The following is a 21,383-nucleotide window of genomic DNA, read 5'->3' as shown; positions in this document are numbered from 1 at the left end:
ATATTTTTAAAAAATATAAAGAATTTATGCCACACATAAGCCTAGTTACATACTTACTTTTTTGTCTCCTTTCGTCTGTGAATGATGAGACGGCGAATATATAATACTGAAAAAGAGTACGATGGAAGGAATAGTCTCATGGCGTAGGTGTTAACTTTGTCACTTTAGTTTATTTTATCGGAGCACACTGTGCATGAACAATCATGCTTGGCGGTTTACAGATCTCATCTTATGCCGGCTTAGTAAAGTGATGCGTCGATAACACTTAGCTGGCAGTAAATCGGGATGATAAATCGGACTCTACGGGAATGACGCGGGACTTTGGTCTGTTCAGGCCGGATTCAGGCATTAGGACGAGAGTAAAGAGTAGACTGTTAAAAAAAAAAAAAAAAAAAAAAAAAATTTCTCGCACTCGTGGTGCAACGCGTTCAAAATAGCGGTTTTATTTGCTAAATCTGATCAATGGAGAAGAAGGGAAGGAAAGGGGCGATTTACGAACAGCGCAACAACAACGAAGCCGAGGTTTACAACGGAATTACATGCGTTCGATGTGATTACGTCAACTTGCATTTTAGCGACATATATATGTTATTATATATACGTTATGTGCGTGTATCGCATATCTTAGGAAACCAACCCAACGTGTGCGTGTGTGTGTATGTGTGTGTATGTATGTGTGTATCATTATGTAGATCGATTACAGCACATTCCGTTTTTATAGCACGAAAATATCTTATTCTTTCTCTCTCTTTTATTCATCAATAGCTCGCCTAAAATAAATGAATTTTCCCAAATATAGGAAAATGCCAAAGATATGTACACTTTACGTTGATGGAAGAGACAGTTTACTCTATTTGCAGTTTCAGAATATACATTGTTCGAGTTTCGCGCAAGGGACGCTTTCGCTTTATTACATAAATATATAGGATCGACACAAGCCGCGCGTGGCTTTCTGACGAGGAAATTTTGCTTGAGCTTTTCGCATTAGATAATCTCTTTCTCTCTCTCTCTCTCTCTCTCTCTCTCTCTCTTTCTTTTTGTTGCTTACAACTTTATCCAATTATTCGTAGCGAAGAGAGATCCTTGTATATCCTAAAATTTTCTACATCATTCCCCGAAATATTATACTCTCATTACACTGAAATAACGTTAATGCCCATGTACACCGCGATTGTTAGTTTCGAGTAGTTTCAAAAGTAGATCCCGAGTTGCAATACGCTACAATAGGGTGAAAAAGATAAAATTGAATCGAATCCTTAAAATCAACGACTACACCGACGCAAGGTACTTGGCTTTGTACGACTTTGTATTGCACTTTGTAGCTAGCGCAAACTTAGGTCTGTGAATTATTCTTATACGAATTATTATTTTTGGTCTCGTTAGGTCATCGTCATCGTGCGACGCATAGATAAGTATATATAGAGCTGATACTCGATATATTATTGAAGTCATTGCGGAATTCTCAGTCTTTATCAAAGGAGTTACAATCGACGTATTTGCTTCGTGAATTTAAAGACGAAAAAAAAAAAAAAAAAAAAGGAAAGCATTTAACAATTGGTCTTTGCGTTACGAGTCCAATACTTATACGCTTTATAATTAATATCATCGATTATACGACGTGTATAATCCGAATTTACATTAATATATTTTCCTCTTATGTAATAACATATAATTAAATATAATATATACATAATACAAAACCGGAAAGCTGAAAAATGTGTAGACTCGTGGAAAAAAAGTATTTCGGCGTTTATCGAATGTCCAGCACTCGATCGTCGAGATTCATAAAAATTTATGCAAAAAAAAAAAAAGAAAAACGAATAAATTGCAGAACAAGTGACAGATAAACGATCGGATGATAATAAATCGCGAAAAAACGCTCGCATCGCGATGTAAGGAAAAAACCAAGGTCACCCGACGAATTTTCGTTATATTGCACAACAAACACTCGTATTATATTTATATTCACGATTGTAACACGGTTTTTTTTTTATTTATTTAAGTTGCCGACAGCATTCGCGATGATGACGATGATAGAGAGACGATGACGATGACGATGACTAATATCGACGATATCCGTCTGCGACCGTTGATACCACGCTCGAGAGAACGGACGCGAGACGTGCTTAACCGGCAAGCACGTTCAAACAGATCTTGCATACCTATTGTTCTCGCTGCCGATTATTTAGATCTAAGAGAATAGATCGATAAGCGACGATTGCTATTATCGTTCCTTATTCTTAAGCTTCTAATATCTGCGCGCAGTATTATGCGCTCGGTGGGCTTCACATACGTCGCGCATTGCTCGCTCAAGAAGTACACTTCTATTTCCGTTTTTTTTTTTTTTTTTTTTTTTTTTTTAACGCTCGTATTATACAACAAACGCTGTTTCTTTCTTTCCTTTAAAATTCAGGCTATCTGTGTTGTAGGGCACTCGCATTTCTTTCTCTTTCTCTCTCCTTATGTGTTTGGTTACAATTCGCGTTAATTTATATAAATATATAGTCAATCGCCATTCGGAACTTATATCTGTATTTAATAAGTTAACGAGTTAGGAAGCTTTGTGTAAAGGCAATGTCATATAGAGGAGGAAAAGGATAAAGGGATCGTATTTTAAAGAAACCGGGGAATTGAAAAAGAAAAAGAAAAAAAAAAAAAAAAAAAATACGACGAGGAAGACACTATTCGCACTGCGCGACTTTGTACCCGATCGATCGCAATTGCATCTGAATCGTGATGCAAATTACTCTTGCGACGCATTATGCATTATTATATCATGTTAAGTTTTTTTACACTATTTAGAAGAAATCGGAAAAAGGGGATAATGAAGACGCGGCGATAATGATAATGACAATAGAGGTAATTGTGGAGATGATATTGATCTCTCACAATAATAATAGCGATTGTAATAGTAATATAGTAGCGGATATAATAGTAATAGAGCATTAGAATAGTGTAGAGTGATAATAATATAATAGTAATAATATTAATAATAATAATAATATAATAATTATAAACTCTGCAATATTTAATACATTGTTCACATGGACTAGATACAGCTCTCTTGGAGTGACCGATAAATCAGTACACTCTTTCTCTTTCTCTTATTCTTACCTTGATCCCTGTGCTCTATAGACCAGCGGGGATATGATGTAATCAGTCAAGTAAATGTCGATGGCAGACCAGAACCACGTAATCTATCGCGATTAACAGTTATCATTCGCGCGCGTATTAATCGCATTGCGCGTCCTTAACTTAATGTAATTTCGGCATCAGCGAGAGGAACAGATTTTTTTTTTTCTTTTTTTTTTTTTTTTTTTTTTTTTTTGAAAATATTAATTGCGAGTACACACATTGCACTCTGAATTGCTTACAACGTTGTTTCTATATAAACATATCTGACACCGATTTTTGCACTTAGAAATGCAGTTAGTCGCTATTCGTCTTAAGATATGCCAAGACGCGGCACGTATGCTGTTTCAAAGATTCCTCCCTCCCTCCCCCCCTTAAAAAAACCCAAAAATCAGATCTTTCAAACAATAAGAATATTTCTGTATCAATAAAATAACTCGCTAGAAATTATATACAGAGTTTACAGAAAAGATTGTCGCGCAAAAGAAGTTTCACGCTATTTAGCTATGTCACTGGCACTGGAACAAACGTCACTTACCGCACTTGTGTCTCTCATCTTGCGCTCGAGTTTTCTGCTTCTTCCGAGCGGAAGCGATTCATCAACAAAGACTGCAACACTTGGAAGCGTCTCCGAGATGAATGTGGCACACGGCGGGCAGTTTGGCGCAGCCCTTGCCGACGATGCTCTCCTGCACGAGATGTGCGAGGCCTAAATTCTGATTAATGTCGCCGTCGCTGCCACGATGCTGCTTCGTCGCGGCATCGCACCATTGACGACGTTCCCGCCACTTGTCCTCGGTCGCCGCTGTAGAGCAGAACAGCATCGACTTGGGCGACGGCGGGCTCACGCGATCACGCGTGATGCTGCCGCACGAGCGAGCTTTGTACAGACGTCCCTTACCGAACCCTGGTAACGGTACGCACAGTTTCTTGTGCACGGCAAAGTAGCGACTTAACAACCGAATCTTCCTGTTTTTACACTCGTTTCGGTTTATCGAGCCATTACCACGATTTTCCTTGTCGTTGCACGCAGCTTGACTAATGCACTTGTGATCTCCGCGACGTTCGTTGCTGGCGTTACCGATCGTTTGACAAGTGTCCGGTTGACGATGATAATTATTACTTTTGCTATCAGGGCTATGAGCAGATTGTTTGTTGGAGTTTTGCGATATCAAAGACTTTCCAGTACCGAGTGACCAGCTCTGCAATAGTCTGGCGCCGAGACCTTTAGCCTTCTGTACCGTGGTGACTGCCACTTGAGAGACAGGCTGAGCAGAGCCGTGCTGGGAAGTCGTATTGCTTTGTGACGTCGACGATGGCGATGATGACACGGTTGACGCGCCGATTACGGTCGAATTACGCGACACGTGATTGTGATTGTGACAGGATGAGGGTGCCTCGGCTTCTTGTACCTCGGTAATACGATTCAACGATTGGCTCTCTCGCAAACGCGTCTCTCCGGCTCTTCTTCTACCAGCGCGATGTCTTCTACCAAATATAACCTGATTTTCGGTACAACGATGCCTACCACCTCCGGTTGTCGTCGTTGTGTTTGTGTTTGTCGTGTTAGTGCCGCTACTATTGTCGTTTCGATTGCTTTCAGTCGTCGTCGTGTGTTCGCCATTGCTTACACCGCTTCCTCCACCACCGACCATTCCACCTCGCCCGCCACCGTTTCCTCCCGGATCCTGCGAGTCACTCGAGTCATCGTGACTGTCGCGTCTTGGAGGCAAGGGTTTGCCGGTGGAAGCCCCAAGTTTGTGTGCCCTCTTCTTCCTACTTTCACTGTCGTCGTCGCTGGCATCGGAACTCGAGCAGGAGGTTGTGCGTGTCTTGTGGAATTTGCTCCTCCGTTGCTCATATGCCGTTCGTCTGACGACGCGGCATTTAGTCGTCGAACCTCCGCATTCTGTAGAAGTCACCGACGCTTGCGTGCCATCCCCATCCTCCAGGATTTCATTGAGTTGCGTTGTAGATGAATTGCCGCTGCCGGGCGATGGCATTGTTTTGTATTTAGGCGTTAATGTCACTTGGTTGTCACTAATTGGATGAAGAGGTATCGATACGGTTGAAGATTCGAGTAGAATTGTAGTAGTTGTCGTCACTTTCGTAGGGACTTGGCACGGTTTCGAGGAAATTGTCGGCTCCGTGAGTGGCACGCTGAACCGATGATGTTGAGTACCCATCCTCCACTTGTTTGTCGGTACTGATCCGCCAGTCTGGTTTAAAGATTCTGTCACCGATTTGGGCCGGACTTCCGTGTTGTTCGTTTTTCTAGACCATCCTGTGGTTGGAGCATTTGCCTCACTTAATCGATTCTTCAGATTTTCCTCGCAAGTCGTGGAAATCCGCGGTGACGCAGGCAGCTTCTCCAAGAGAACGTTACCTATTTGGACTTTTCCCATCGTCTTCGAGTGCATAGGCGACGATGACTTTTTATTATCCTTCTCGTTTCTTGAACTCTGCTTCAGTCTTTCCCCTCTGTCAGCGATAACGGTATCCTCTTTCTGGTGCGGATGCCGTTGACCCTGCACGGGTTTTGTGCCAGTATGTTTCTCTGGAAGCTGCGATAACCGTTCCTGCAGGATGTGTGAAAGTTTTCCCTCGGAACGGGAACCACGACGATTGAAGGAATTTAACGTCGAATTACTGCCGCGCTCATCACGGCCGGAACAAGAGGACACATCATCTTCGTCTTCCTCTTCTTGGACGATACTGCACTTGCGCGTACGCACGTTCTGCAATGATAACAGCCATGTTTCCCGAGTGAGGAACGTTATCCGGCAGATATTTTATTTGCCTGCCTTAACGTTACATTCGGTCACATTAGTCGATGTTATTTAGGAAACGAGCATGCGATACATACCTGCGGTACATCACCAGGCGTCCGTGGCACGCTCAATAGCGACTGATTGACAGTACCTAGGGAGTTTTGATCCGTTCGCAGATTTGTTGTCAGATCATCCTGTCGGCTGCACAAAATTAGTAACGTACATTAGCATATGTTAGTGACTTCATTCAAGTCGACGCGCGGCATAAATATTTAGAACTCGCATATTTTATAAGTGAGTCACACGAAGGAGAAGCAACGCTAACAATGTATGTATTCAGTACTTGAAACATACCTCGAAGAAACATCTAGAATCTCTGGCCGAGTTTTCTGCATCTGCTCCTGTCGATGAGCCCGCAGCTTCCTTTCCGCAAGCAAGAAATATGTCGCCGTAATGTGGTTGTACTCATTCTTGTCGAGCGCGCTGCAAGAAGATTCACAATAAGAATTATCGAGTAGAAAGTTGCGCCGACGCGAACACGCATGCTCAAAATATATACTAACACCGCGAGGCTTCCTAATGTCTACTCACTCCAATATCTCTTCCTTGGTGGCGATATTACCGTTAACCATTTTGGTAATTATGTGATTGTGATGATCGTCGGAGACCTGTTGACGCGATACGAGTGGTAACGTTTCAATAGTGTCCAAATCGGAACTAATCGCTAACCACGGATCCGCCGCGATCTCCTCGAGAGACGCTCTGCCTTCGGGTTCCCGCACGAGCATCCTCGCGATCAGCCGCTTGCAACCATCGGACACATGTGACGGGATCGAGTATTTACAGTCCATAATCATTGTCAACGTTTCGCTATCGTTCGCTTCTTGAAACGGCGCTTGGCCACATACTAACATGTACAATATTACACCTAACGACCAAACATCTGTAACGAATCAAAACGATAAACGTAGCTTATCAAAGTCAGATTTCAGATTTGTTTGCTCAAATATCAAGCCAATTATGTTTTAACAAACTAACAAAAATTAAATAACAAAAAAAAAAAAAAAATTAACTTTTATCTTTTCAGCGTTGAAATTGGAATTCTTTGAAATGACTAAGCAGCTAACAAGTCTTAATAACTTAAGTCATTTCTCTTAATCTTTAATCACATTATTAATTATATTAATTAATGAGCTCACCTACTGCGGGGGCATCGTAACTATCACCGAGAAGTATCTCTGGAGCGGAGTACGCTAATGAACCACACGAGGTCTCGAGCTTCTGACCAGGACAGAATCTGTTACTGAATCCAAAGTCTGTAAGTTTCACAGTACCGAGCTTTTCGAAGAACACAACATTCTCGGGCTTTAAATCCCTATGCACTACATGTAAGCGATGACAGTACGATATGGCCCGAACTATCTGCCTAAAGTAAGTCCTGGCCACCTGACAGATGAAAAAAGCATTACATTTAATATTTCAATCATTATGACACGTAGTAGATGCTTCGACAATTATTACAAAGAATTTTAAAATTTCTTAGTCGATATTATATTTTATTAAAAAAAAATATATATTTTTGTCAAATTAATATATATATTATTATTTAATATATTAACTGTATCAGAATTAAACTTGTGTTATATTTTTTATTTAATTGTCCGATAGCGACAAAATAGCGATAAAATGACAATGGCGATGCAACAATACCTCTTCACTGAGGCCGCTGTCGTGCCGCATGATGTAATCGTAGAGATCTCCGCCATCCCCAAGCTCAAGAATTAAGTATAGCTTGGTCTGCGTATCTATCACCTCGTATAATCGCACTACATTGGGATGCTGCACCAGTTTCATGCACCGCACCTGCACGACAGGATTATTCACGATCATAATCAATACGCAAAAGCAAAATTTGTTTCGCCTGTGTGAATCTAGGTATATCCAAGGGTCAATGATTCTGTCTGCCGTCCAGTTGCATCATTATCTCGTTGACTTTAACGAGATTCATCGCGATAAAGTCCATGTGATGTAACTGCGCGAGACTATTCGATCTCCGATTATACTATCGAACCAGCCATTAAAATCACATTACGTGAATCAGGACGTCATTTCAATGGCTCTACTATTATCCATTAAGGCATCAAATAGATTTGAGGCGGAAAGCAACTCTGGCCTGATTGCAGATTCATAAACTATGCAAAATAGATATAAACAACGAATGTTGTTGGAATTGTATCTATCGATTAGAAATAAATTTCAGATAAAAAACAAATCTGAACTAGCAAATCTGAAGTTAACTTTATATAAAAGGATATTACAAAGAAAATAAAATATCTGAAGAAAAGAAAAGGACAATTTTAATTAATATGCTTTCTATAAATTTTCCACTATTTAATATTTAATTGGGTTATTTTTAACAGAGAGACATTTCTTTTGTTCGTTTCTGTTGAAAAAGTGAAAAATTAAACGTGACAAATCGCGGAAGAATTTGGAATTTATTTGTTGACAATCGATATAAGCGATGAGTAAAAACATCAGTGAAAAGACTACAATTTCTCTCTCACCTCCTGGAAGAGATGCGCCCTCGAAACTTCGTCGAGTTTACTCTTATCGATGACCTTCACTGCGACCTTCTCGCCAGTGAAAACATGCCGTGCTAGCTTCACTACGGCAAAGTGACCGCGGCCGAGGGTCTCCTCCAAGTCGTACAGTCCGGCGATCTTGCCATCGTAATTGCTGTATCCTACTCTTCGATTCATTTCGTGTCACTGAAATGCACAACATTGTATGTACGTGGTGAAGGGAACAAGAGACGTATTATTCGTTAATTATCTAAAATAACTATTAAAATGAATTAGAAAATATTTATCATTTATCAACCAAATGTGACAGTGATATAAGAGATAAGACAAAAAAACAGATGGGTGTTTTTTTTTTAAATTAAATCTTTATCTTGGTTTCTTGGGTGATCTTCAAAAATTTAAAATTCTTCGTGGCATAGAATTATGTACATTTTGACAGGCTTTTGACGTTTGCAAATAGACGAGACAATTAGAAATTGTTCTGTCAAACCTGATTAACTACTCGCTTTGTTCATTTTTAATTTAATTTCTAAATTCTTCGTCATCTTTTAGACGACGTTTTACGTTCTGTATGCATGCTTATATTTATATAATTTAACGGGTGAATCGATTAATTTCAAATATCAAACTCTGATCGATTGTTGCAAACTATGTATGACAGTATTGCAGCGGCTCGGTCGACTCTGCACGAGAAAGAGGTCACTATTATTTTTAGCATAAGTAGGAGCAATAATTAATCGCTTCGTGGACGTACGATCGGCAATGGTGAAAAAAAAATTACACTCGATAGAATGACAGCAAAAAGAAACTATCGGTTCGGAAAAATTCATAGTTTGAAACTAATGTATCACATACACGATACACTTGCGCGCCAAAATAATAATCTAATCATCTGTGATTCAGACTTTTATTCGCAAGTAGATATAAAGTATTTACACAGTGCCGAGGATTTACCGAGAAAGAGAAATCATGTATAATTTTTAACTTGATTTTTCCTCGACGAATATCGAATTAAAAATTCAAATAATCGGAACGCAAGAATTTGTCATTCATTAATCGTCCGGTACGGGATCGATGAAATTTTTATAAAAAGATCTTATATAAAATACCGTAAACGGGAGAGCCTTTTTCATTCACCTGCTTTTTCATTCGTCTAACAAGCGTTAATACGAGCACCGGATAAGAACTGCGCGACCAAATTTAGCGCTGGACGACGATGGGAATAGCAAGCCAGCGTCGCTACCGAGGGAACGTGTATTGTCTTTGTAATTGCGAAACGCATCGTCCGTCGTGTCGCGACGCACCGCGCCGAGTCGAGCCGAGCCGAGCCGCGATTCGCCGGCGCGGCGTCGTCTCTGTCTCGCATTCCGTCCTCCCGTGTGTATAAGAGGCGCATACGAAAATACGATACGAATACCGGGTCGCGAAAATCTCGATACACGTACCCGCAACTTCCTTCGGGATCCGCAAGCCGATCTTTCCACCGCGCGCTTTCCGCCGGAACGCGGCCACATTGCCCGTCGGGAGTTGTGGCGAATCATTTCTTCGCTATGCGCGCTCCGGATGCTCTTTACGAGGATTACGAGGGACGTAAAAATAAACCTTCCCGAAACACGCACGGCAAAGGCACCAATAAGGGAGACGAACGAACCACTCTCGGATCGTCCGCGCTTTCTTGTCGCAACATTTTTTTTTTTTTCTTCCCGTGAGAATCAAACCGAAAGTTCTTCTTTTTTCTCCTTCAATCAGCTCGACGAAAAACAGATAGGATTAATGCTTCATCGATCGAATCTCCGGCGCTTGCTATGCAATTTATAGCAAACGCTGACGCAAGACTGAGAGATTCACTCACCGAGGTTTACGGCTTTTATTTTGCGTGAACGCTTTTATTGCCTACGTCGCGATATAAATAAGGCGCGAGTATTCATTCGCCGGCGTTATTATTATCGGACGATGAGCGTTTCCCGCACCGTCCGCTCTTTTTTTTTTTTTTTTTGTTTTTCATTGTTAAGAAGATAAATTATCTTGCCTATGTACATTAATCTATTGAGGCGAATCAACGCTCGTCGCGCGTAGTGATTTATTGGCAGATATCGAAAAATATCCGCGCGGATACGCAACGACGTATGTTTGTCACGTGATGAGATAATGCGCGATCGATTGCGCTTGGAAGCAGAGATTCAATTAAAATAAATAAACGGCGCGGACGTCATATCGACGCATTTGACTCGAGTTCTTCTCGCCGCTATGAGAAATTAATCACTGTTACGTAATTACAATTGATATTGTTATAACGAGAAGAGGGGGAAGTAATGCGATTACCGTGAAGGTTTTGACAGATTAATCTCGAGCTATGCATCCGTTATTAATAACAAGCGTGTGACTGACAATATGACTGCGAATCACATGAACACTCTAATTTCATTATTTTACATGTCCGCAGAGGTATTTCTTTTCATTTCTTTTAAGTAAACAATATTATAGTTATCTAGGTCAGGGATTTCGAAACTATCGTGGCCTGTTAGACAGGCGCTTTGGAAAATTACGTTTATCCTGGAAAAATATACGACCGTTTTCACAGCGCGACGCAAATAGTGCAGAAATAATACATATCGCGAAAAGAAAATAAATTAAGTAAAACGTCTCATCCACGCTGTCAAATAATCTAATGCAAAGTTTGAAATACAATTTTACAAAAATGTATAATTTAATATAACAAAACAGTAGTTAAATTAAGTTCATAATAATTTTTTTAAACAATTTTCTCTATTTATAAAATTTGTATATTATAATAATTTAAAAATTCTTAAATAAATAGGATTTGCACATTTCTCAATATTTTTATTCATTATTATTACGGATATACCTTTCGATCTTGCTCAGCAATCTTTATAATTGTAATAACTCACCGTTAAAATCGCAGTACATATTAATATCGGTTCTAGATATTCAAATACACGGCTACCGTGATAATTTTCCACGTGCCAGGAAATCGATCATCTTTCATTCGGATCTGTCGTGTGGCGGATTGAACTTGGCATTTAACTGATAACGATGCATGTCCAGTATCAAGATTTACCTGTGCGCAGGCACGTCCGTAATATCAGTCTGACCTGCTTTTACCGTGTCCGTGTAATAATGAGATGCATGAGCGTCAGTTACACGTAATAAGTTTACGGCTATTCGAGGCAAGAGTATCTGGAATGCGCGCTCATACCAACTGTTACAAGTTAAATGAGACGTCAAATATAATACATATATATATATATATACTGAGAATCTTTATTTCAAGGTGAGCCTCCCCTTAAAAAAAAAAAAAAAAAAAAAAAAAAAATTATTATTCTGTTATTGATCCGCTCAAGCGCAAAAAAATAATAATAATTGAGATACATGATACAGTGATAAATCAATATTGCAATAATATTTAAGCTTAAAAAATACTCCCGGATAATCTCTCAGGTACATCAAACATAGCGTGGAATGAATTTATTTCGCGGAAAAGCGCGGAAGCGGTTTTTCGCGTAACGACTTATATGGATTTTCTCACACAGACATGCGCTCGTAGCCAGAAATTCCATCGAAAACTTTTCACATAGAAAGCATAATCCGCTCTAATAATAAACGTAGCGCGTGGACCCGCATTTGAAATTTAAATCCTCTTCTTGTTACGCATTCCTCCTCGTAGACCACGTTTTCCCGGACGCACAGTAGAGAAGCAGAACGCCGTGTTCTCTGAATTACTTTCACGTTCGCGCCGATGCGGAAGTCGCGAAGTGTGGAACATCGTGCGCACGCGATCAAGCGGATCGAAATAAATGTACTGCTGCGATTTGTAATAGTCGGTACGGAGAGTGACAGAGCGCTTCTCTTCTCGATGGAATGATGCGTTGCAGAAAGATCGACAATGCGGCCAATGACTATTTTATCCGAAGACTCGAGTTGATAATTGTGTCGGCGGATTATTCACGAATATATGTGATTGAACTGTGTTCAAAATGTACATGTTGCACTGCGCGCCTTTCTTTCGTTCAATAAATCAATTAATCTATCTGACGAGGCGTATCTTGTGAAAAGTGGTCTATTGTCTATTGGAAAATGTGACATTTAAAAAATCGGTTCACCGATACTCTTGCACGATTCATTCTTATTTTTATATACAAATTGACGTATTGAAATTATTTAATAAGATTGAATACACAATAGTCGTTTTAATTATATATTTGTCACAATAATTAAAATTAATTCTATAGCACAAAAATATTCCGAATTTTTTTGAAGTGTTTTATTAAAGTATTTTAGAATTTTTTACATAGACATGAAGTATATATACTATAACCTAATACACATTAGCATAAATATAAATAATGCAGTTTATAAATTAATTATGATTCTTTTATAAGCGTCCAGCGATGAAAATTATTATGGAAATTATCTAGTGTTATGTAGAAAGAATTGTCATTTTTAAAAAGATTTTTTACAAATATCAAAGTCCTTACCGTTCGGAATTCTGAATATTCGAGTAATGTCTAATTTAAAAACTCTTGGAATCCTTGACACGATGATCACGAATTATTAACGAAGAACTCGTGCAAATTTCTTTCTCGCATATGATTTTACATAACTACTGAATAAACTCTGTGATTATATCTTTCTAATAGTCGTACAATAAATAAACATTATTAAATAAATTATTTATTATTTGATGCTAAAAAATTAAACTAGATTTTTCTATGTAATAAGAGCGATAAAGTCGAGGATAAGTTTATTTAATTTTTTTCAACAAGATTCTTTTTTTTTAATATATAAATAATTATATATAATAAATATAATAAAAATATAAATAGATGTGTAAATAATATATAAAAATAAATATTTTCTTCTTTTTTTCTCTCTATCTTTTATAATTGATTTTTCAAAAGCATAACTTGCCACAGTAATTTTGAAAATTTCATCTTAAGGGAAAAAGTTTAGTATAACAAATCTATTATTACAATTAAAGAGGTGAAAATTTTATGTTTTGCGTATCTCTGATAAAACATTTCGCGTATGGAGAATAATCAATTTTAACCCTTACTCCGTATTGTTATTTTTGGCACCCTCTAACTTTACAGGTAGGTCAGCGTATTTTCGATAAGTTTATTAATATGTAAAAGTGTTTTGAAAAATCTGAAAAAATGTATATACCTTCTTTGAACATTCTAAATAAAGACTAAAATAATAAATTTGAAAAATAATTTACTTGAATATATTATTTTATGATTATTTGTTTTCGAGAAATTGACGTTGTTAGAAAAATCAGAGACAAAAATGATCCGTCAGTACAGAATAAGGGTTAAAATCACGTGTATGGTAAGTTAAAAAAGAAACTTTCTTAAATTGCGCAACAATTAATATCTTTTACACGTTTCGTTTTTCTTCCTCGGTAAAATCGCTTTCTTCGCGCAATCAAAAGTACAGCAGCAGTTATAACGGTAATTAGTGCGCACGACGGCCTCCTACGCGGATCTACGATCGAAGCGACGATAATATGGCCCCGTGATGTTAATGCGTAACGTAGAGGTAGTATGGGCACACGTAACAGGTAGTGCTCGCCGTACCGTTACCGAGATTCCACCGCGCGCGAAGAAGAAATACACGCTGATATCTGGGGGGTGCGACTATAATCCGCACCGCCGCCGCTGTCGGTGGGAACAACAACGGCGTTCATCCTCACGAGGATGATAATTACGGCCGATTAGAGCGTTTGCATTGCCGCGTCGGGTGTGCATAGAGAACAATTATGCGAATAGTCACGAACAAGGACTAAGTTAATGGTAGCACAATTCTTCGGTTCAAAAAAATGTTTAAAAAGAACTTTCAACAGGGATGAAAGTAGTTTTCGGTTTATCAAATTATTATGGTTGCTAATAAATAAATCAATTTCTCATATAGAAAAAAAAATGTAAAATATTAATGATCTAAATAAAAAGAAACGTTGCATATACAAAGAGATTTTTTTTTATATAACAGATTCTAAATATATAAGTATCATAATAGAAATATATCGATCCGAAAATTGACGAAAAATAAAAAATCAGAAGCCACAAAGAAAATCCAATTAGAAATGCCATCCAATTAAACTTTCGCAGCGGTAGGGGTCGTCGAAGATTACGTTTCTACAGTCTGATAGAAACCTTATGAAATTCACTCTGCTCTTTCATAGACATTGCTGACAGTTCGATATACTTAATCCGCATTCGCTCGATGACATATTGATGTCGTTAAATAATACCACCGTTAAATAAAGTTGCGAAAAGGCAGTTCCGATATATAAGTAATCTGTTAGAATTATGAAAATCTCTTACGTAAAAAGATGTGACGAAAATGGTCTCTTTAGATGCATCCAACAACTGGGTACGTAGATTTCGTATTGCTCGATGATGAAAGAAAAATAGAAAAATAAAAAGAAAGAGAATATCCGCGATGGAGACTATGGCTAATCTCTACGCATAAAACAGGACGAGATATTTCTCTTGCTTTGCAAACTTTCCTCGCTTCCTTGTTACATTTTTCCTTTACTGTCGAGAAATGTTATGGCTAATATTTTTTGACGATCTATGTTTTCTTTCCTCTCCCTTTTTCGCTCTTTTACTCACAAAACGTAACACGCGCCAGTGTCATTTCTACGAGTGCGAGTTGGCACCGAGTGGATTATTTGACGCGACCGGATCTGTGTAATTTGAGATAATGCACTCTACAAGCAGATTGATCTCCGCTTCCGAACACCGTTGTGCAAGTCGTTTCGTTCGCAAACACCGTTGACCGTCTGACAGTAAACAACAATAAGTTCACGTGTGGGCGGAAATGCAAGCAAATATAATGTCATTCAGAAACAAGTTAAAATCCGTCTCACTTCAAACGATGGAAAGCATTTGAGTAATAAAATTTACAAACACAATTATGTTATCCATAAACATAATAAATATATACAATATTTCTGTAAAGAATAAACTTTTTATTAAAAGACTTTAAATGTATAGTATGTTTAATAATGAAAAGGATATGTGAAAATAATATGTATAAACTTGTTGAAATAAATATTTATATGCAACTATCATTAATGTTGCGACATAATTTTATTACCCACGGCATCGAAATTGTAGAAAAATATACTTTGTCACAATATATAATATCAAGACTTTTTTAACATTACTATTATATTAATCTTCGTCATTGTACCATTTGACGTATGCATTTTATAAATAAATTACTTTATCATAACTTCTCAACTATTCTGTTTCCTATTGAATATTTCGTTTCAGCTTTTAATATGTGCCTTGGTAGTGCTACATGCTTAAACACAGATGAAGCGCATGAATAGGCTCAGAGCATTCCAAGAATGTAATGCAATATGTATATACAGTGTTCTATTATTTCTTATATTTTTTATCTCATATATATTTTTTCTTTCAAAACCTTAAAGTTAAAACTTTCTTTGATAGAAATATTGCTGTATCAATAATTTTTTAGTTTAGATAATTAAATCAAGTTTAAAAAAACAAATAGCTCACAAAAAACAGTATTATGTTATTTATTTAACTTCAGATACATTTTGTTTCAATATAAATTTAGAATCTAAATTTTTATTTTTTTTAACATTGTTATTTTTTTTTTAATATTCTCATAAGAGAGATAGAGATACTTTTACTAAAATTCAATTTAAAAAATTGAATTAATTTTAGTTTCATCAAAGATTTATGAGGGAGAAAATCCTGTGAAAATATTTACATTTATGAAAAGCCAAATAAAATAGGTGTTATTCCAGAGAAACCAGACAGTCCGAACAGAATTAGCGACCAGAAACGATTGGCGGTTTAGCCGAATTTTTTTCAAGTATCTCAGGGTCGACCCAAAGGAATGCTGGGTGGTTTCTGAAGAATGGTCAACTTTTTCTCGTTCCCGGGAATACTTCAATCTGGCTAACATTTCCGTCCGTTTTATTGCAACGAAAGAGAAACATCTCTGTGTGCGGTCGATGACGAGAAACTTGATTAACTTCGCAATACAGTCAATTATATAACAGTTAACTATTTATATCAATTTAGTCTGAAATTTCTTCAACTTGTTTGTGGTCTGACACTCTGAAGAATTTTAACTTATTGTTAGTAACAGTAAAATGCCTTTCCATTAAAAGTAATACAACACTCATACACATTGGAAAATACATCTTTTGCGGAAACTTTAAAAGCATCTCGCATATAAGCTTACAAACTGGTAAAGTTAGATCATCTTGGTGAAGTTTGCTGAAGTAAATTACATCGAGATGCATAAATGGAAAGATTAAAAATAACAATGAGTTAAAAGTAAGGTCATCAAATTGATGAATTTTTATTTGCTTTCTTTTTGTGAAATTATCTTAATAGATATTGTTTAAATTGGGTTAAGTACTTTTCTCGAAAGCACGAAATTATTCGTCTTTTGAATTATAGATATGAATGACCAATCGTCTATTGTAAACGAACAAGGTCGCAAACTTTGGATCGTACGATGAAGACATATCATATGATATCATACTGATGATTATCGCGCAACGTGCTACTTAAGGTCACAAAATGTATATCGATAATCGTAGACAGCATTTATTTCTTCACACATGCAACGCTTGCGAAAAAAAACTTGCGGCATATAAAATTCAATTTCCTTCTGGCATTTTATTGTATTTTTCATTGTTGCGATATGGAGATTATTGCAGAAACAATGTCAATTGTTATATTTTCTATATTTTTCATATAATCAGATAAATTCAATGTAAATACTAAATATAATATAAAAAAAACATTCAGCATCGCGCGCGCGCGCGCGTATTCAATTTTAAAAGGACTTTTAATTAATCAAACATTTTCGCAATATCTGCAATATTAAATTTCAAAATTACAGTCGTAAATACATTGTAACACAGAAAAACATCGTTATTAAATTCAGAATTGCTGTATCGTCATTTGTGTCACTTTGTTCGGATTACAATTTCTGCAAAAGAGCTATATTATTGTTTCGTGTATTTATTTAGTTTTGTTGGCTTATTCAAACGTTAGATGTTTATTTAAGCGAAAAAAATATGATATCTGAAACAATCTCAGAGATGCAATTTATGAGAAAGGTTTGCACAAAGCTCTTTTCTGTTTTATTAGAGATCACAAAGCCATTCCGAATTAATTACATATTAGTAGAATTTATTTACTAATAACTCTGGATATAACAATGCAATATTGAAAATTATTATTTTAATAATTTCGATATAATTACTATGATATTAAATAAACAAAAAAAATATAAAACACAAATTTTCTCTGTTCTCTAATAATAAAAATTTCCTTAAAAATATTTATCTCTCTTATTTATTTTTATCATTACTATGCTGTGCAATTTTATTTATTATTATAAAAATTAAAATTATAAATAATTTATATGAGCGTTGAAATTTTTAAATTTGCAATATAAAATCATTATTGATCAATTTAGAAACATTTATTCATAAATGAATATTAATCTACTCAGCTTGTTTCTATTGTAATTCATAATTATCAAGATCGGAAAGAGCTTTGCGAGAGAGACAACCTACAACTACTTCGGAAATACCAAGTTTCCATAAAGCGTAATTGATTGGTCCACGGAAACTTATATTGTTTCCTCGTCAATCTTGCACAATGTACACAGTATAAAGCGATACAAAGATACAAATACATCTATAGACAAATTCGATGAAGGAGACGGAGAACTGCCTTCAACTCGTATTACATTGCGTTTTTGCTTTGCGTTTATTCATCTAAACTCACGCGAGATTCGTGCAACATATCGTGCAATTTATGGAGACCCACCCAAATATCCCAGAGAGGACAAATTCTTGGAACAGCTCCTGCAGGATCGATATTATGCGCGATAACGTCGTCAATAGTATCTACATTAATACCTGGCATATATTATTTATTGGCAAATCTGCCAAGATATAGTGCCAAAATATTATCGGCGACAAGATTGTTATACAATGACATATATCAATGTAAGGATCTTTAAAAGCTGCCTTTCAAATGTATATTACGGGGAATATATTTTTTAATCCAGAAAGTATCAAATGTTCACTTTGAAGACTGCCTACTTTAATGTAAAAATAAAAAAAATCGAAGTATTGATAATGTGCCATTTCTGACATAACTATAGTGTAAGCATAAATGTATGAAAACGGCGGTACTCCATTTTCGTACGAATAATCAATATATATGTATACATACGTACAATAGATTTCCCTTTAAACTACTTTCTTACTGATTACAATTGAAATGGAACAATTAGGTATACATGTTAATCTATCGAGAAGAAAAATGAGATAAGATTTATGGAATGATATATATCGCTAAATTTAAAAATGAATTTATCTATAAATAACTTAATATTCTAGTGATTAACTCAACTTTCGACCAAAGCAACATGTCGCAATCAAAAGTTCTCAAACAATGATCACGATACGATCATTCAAAAGCTATCATTGACGGAACATTATTGGTGTCAACAATAATCTTGTGTCAAAGTTATCTTATCGTGCGAGATCGGTGCGACGACCGCTTAAAAACAATATAGTAATCGCGACGAGGAATGTGCGCGCCCGAAGCCATTTTTACCGAAGAGTCCACATACCGAGGATCGTAAGAGGTGATTAAAACTAAAAGTGACACGACAGTTACACTTACCTCTTTGTCCGCTAAACTGACGAAGATGACGACGACGAGTCGAGCCAACACCTCGCTAATCCGCCCACGATCCGGTGCGCCGTCATTTGTGATGCGAATTCATATACGCGTGGTGGCGACGACGGCGGCGGCGACGGCGGTGGCGGCGGTGGCGGCGGCGGTGGCGGCGGCGGCGGCGACGACGACGACGATGATCGATGCCATACAGATAGTACTCTTCCCGCACGAACTCTCTCTACGACGTCGAACGTCGACGCGAAGCGTCGAGGATGCCGTTTGACAATGTCGACGATGTCGACGACGACGACGACGACGACGACAGTGACGACGACGACGACGACGACGACGACGACGACGACGACGACGACGACGACGACGACGACAGAAAAGGCAATGACATCGAACGTCGCTGGTGGGCCGCCTCGTTTTCACTCGAGACTCGTGTTTACACGGCACTGCTCGGTCGCTTCTCACATTCCTTCGTCCGCGACGCAATCCTCTCGTGTCTCTCTCTCTTTCCTTCAGTCGCTTCTTGATCTCGTTCACTCCGTTTCGCGAAACTCATAAACACCGCTGATAGATCACCTTTGCTTTCTTGATGCAACTGTCCTCCTTCTCTTCCTCTCTACTTTTCTTTCTCTTCCTTCTTCTATCGGATTACCTCGCCCACACCCGTAATCACACTTCTCTTTCTCTTTCTCTCTCTCTTTCTATTGGTCTATCTTTTGCAGCAGATATATATTCGCGCCAGCAGAAGGTGACTTCCGGACAGTTTCCTCGCCGATGACGACGGTGCGCCGCGCGCGCGATACACTTCCCACTTTTTCTTCTTCTCTCACTGTGTCTCACCCTCCGCTCTCCTCCCGCCTCAATTCGCCACTTTTATCTGTCTCGTTTCCTCGCATTCGCACGCGCGCGCGTACACACACATGGGCACACAGGCGTCGCGCGCACGGGAAAGCGTACACGTCGCCGTTGACCGTTTTTCCGTTATTCTCTCGCTGTTTCGATCGCGTAAGTCGTCTCTACAATCTCACGCACGCACGAACCGGAAGATGAATGAATTCCTTGATATCGACGCTCGACACTCGAATCTAGGTTCTGGTTCCTCGAATAAAGACGAAATGGTCCCTGGCGACGAGACGGGCGCACGCACACTCGCGAGACGGTGACACACGAGAAAGCTGGAGAGCGTCAGAAAGCGTATTCGACGCAGTCGACGACACTCGGGACTCGAGACGCCAGCCGGCTGTTCGATGCAGCTGTCATCTCGCGGTGACTCGTGGACTCTTGTCAAACAGTGGCGCGAAAGTACGAAGTATGTATATCTATTTCCAGAAGGGAAATCGAACTGAAATAAATGTGCGAAATAAAAAAATAAACTCTGCGGATATATTTAAAAAAAATATATATGTATACGTACATATTATGGATCGAAAATAAATAAAGAAGACAAATCAGAATTAAAATATTTCATGTAAATGGAAAAGCAATCTTTTTTCATTTCTTTTCCTTTAATGAGATGCATGTCGAATTGTAACATCTTTTGATTAAATATGAATCAACTAAAGAATAACTAAAGAATCTCTCTATGTCACAGCCACAATTATTAAGAAAATCTCATTTATTTTTTGTCCATTTTTTTCAAAAATATGTGTCGTTATATTTAAATAAAATAATTTTATGATCAATATCGTATCGACAGCATATTACATATTATAGCCGTGCAATATTTATCGAGGGGGCGTTAGCGCGTAATAATTTTTCAAAGACAAATTTTACCCTGATGTCTTGTCAATTATTGATACTTATTGTTTTTGAGATGCACACGTTATTACACACTTGTAATTACAAATTACAAGTGATATTATGAAAATTAATTTTTATTCAATCAAAATTTGCTGGATATAAACAAGAAAATGTCGCTAGTTGTATCTTCCTGTTCTTACTGCAATTAGATAATATATAATAGATAATTTATATTTTTTATACAGAAATAAAAGAGAAAAACAAAACGTATAAAATTTAATTGAAAGCTAATGATATATCTTATATACATTATTTATAATTAATTCTAGAAAATAGATTAATTTTGTTAGTAAGAACCGATAACGTCCTCGGTCGGTCTGTCTCTGTTGATGACGTTCGGTAAATTGCCGCGTGATGTCGTAAGATGA

General features: G+C 37.6%; 1 protein-coding gene across 1 annotated transcript; it reads right to left on the bottom strand.

Moving 5' to 3' along the window:
* Window positions 1-144: 144 nt before the first annotated feature.
* On the bottom strand, window positions 145-20,464 carry Snrk (SNF related kinase). The gene is made up of 8 exons (XM_072898256.1): window positions 19,207-20,464; window positions 8,468-8,671; window positions 7,614-7,766; window positions 7,103-7,349; window positions 6,495-6,846; window positions 6,258-6,386; window positions 5,999-6,104; window positions 145-5,870 (listed from the first exon to the last, which is right to left on the bottom strand). Exons 2-8 carry the CDS (start codon window positions 8,660-8,662, stop codon window positions 3,732-3,734), a joined length of 3,321 nt encoding a protein of 1,106 aa, XP_072754357.1. The 5' UTR covers window positions 8,663-8,671; window positions 19,207-20,464; the 3' UTR covers window positions 145-3,731.
* Window positions 20,465-21,383: the final 919 nt, after the last annotated feature.

The sequence above is a fragment of the Anoplolepis gracilipes genome, chromosome 8 (assembly GCF_047496725.1).
Source record: "Anoplolepis gracilipes chromosome 8, ASM4749672v1, whole genome shotgun sequence".
NCBI classification, from domain to species: domain Eukaryota; kingdom Metazoa; phylum Arthropoda; class Insecta; order Hymenoptera; family Formicidae; genus Anoplolepis; species Anoplolepis gracilipes.
This window is presented reverse-complemented; position numbering and strand designations above follow the sequence as displayed.

Bases quoted from the DNA above. Each gene is read 5' to 3' on its own strand.
- Snrk (XM_072898256.1), bottom strand. From the start codon at position 8,662: ATGAATCGAAGAGTAGGATACAGCAATTACGATGGCAAGATCGCCGGA. The intron at 6,847-7,102 runs GTGAGCTCATTA...GATTCGTTACAG, and splicing joins TTACGATGCCCCCGCAGTAG to ATGTTTGGTCGTTAGGTGTA. The intron at 6,387-6,494 runs GTGAGTAGACAT...ATCTTCTTGCAG, and splicing joins ACCAAGGAAGAGATATTGGA to CGCGCTCGACAAGAATGAGT.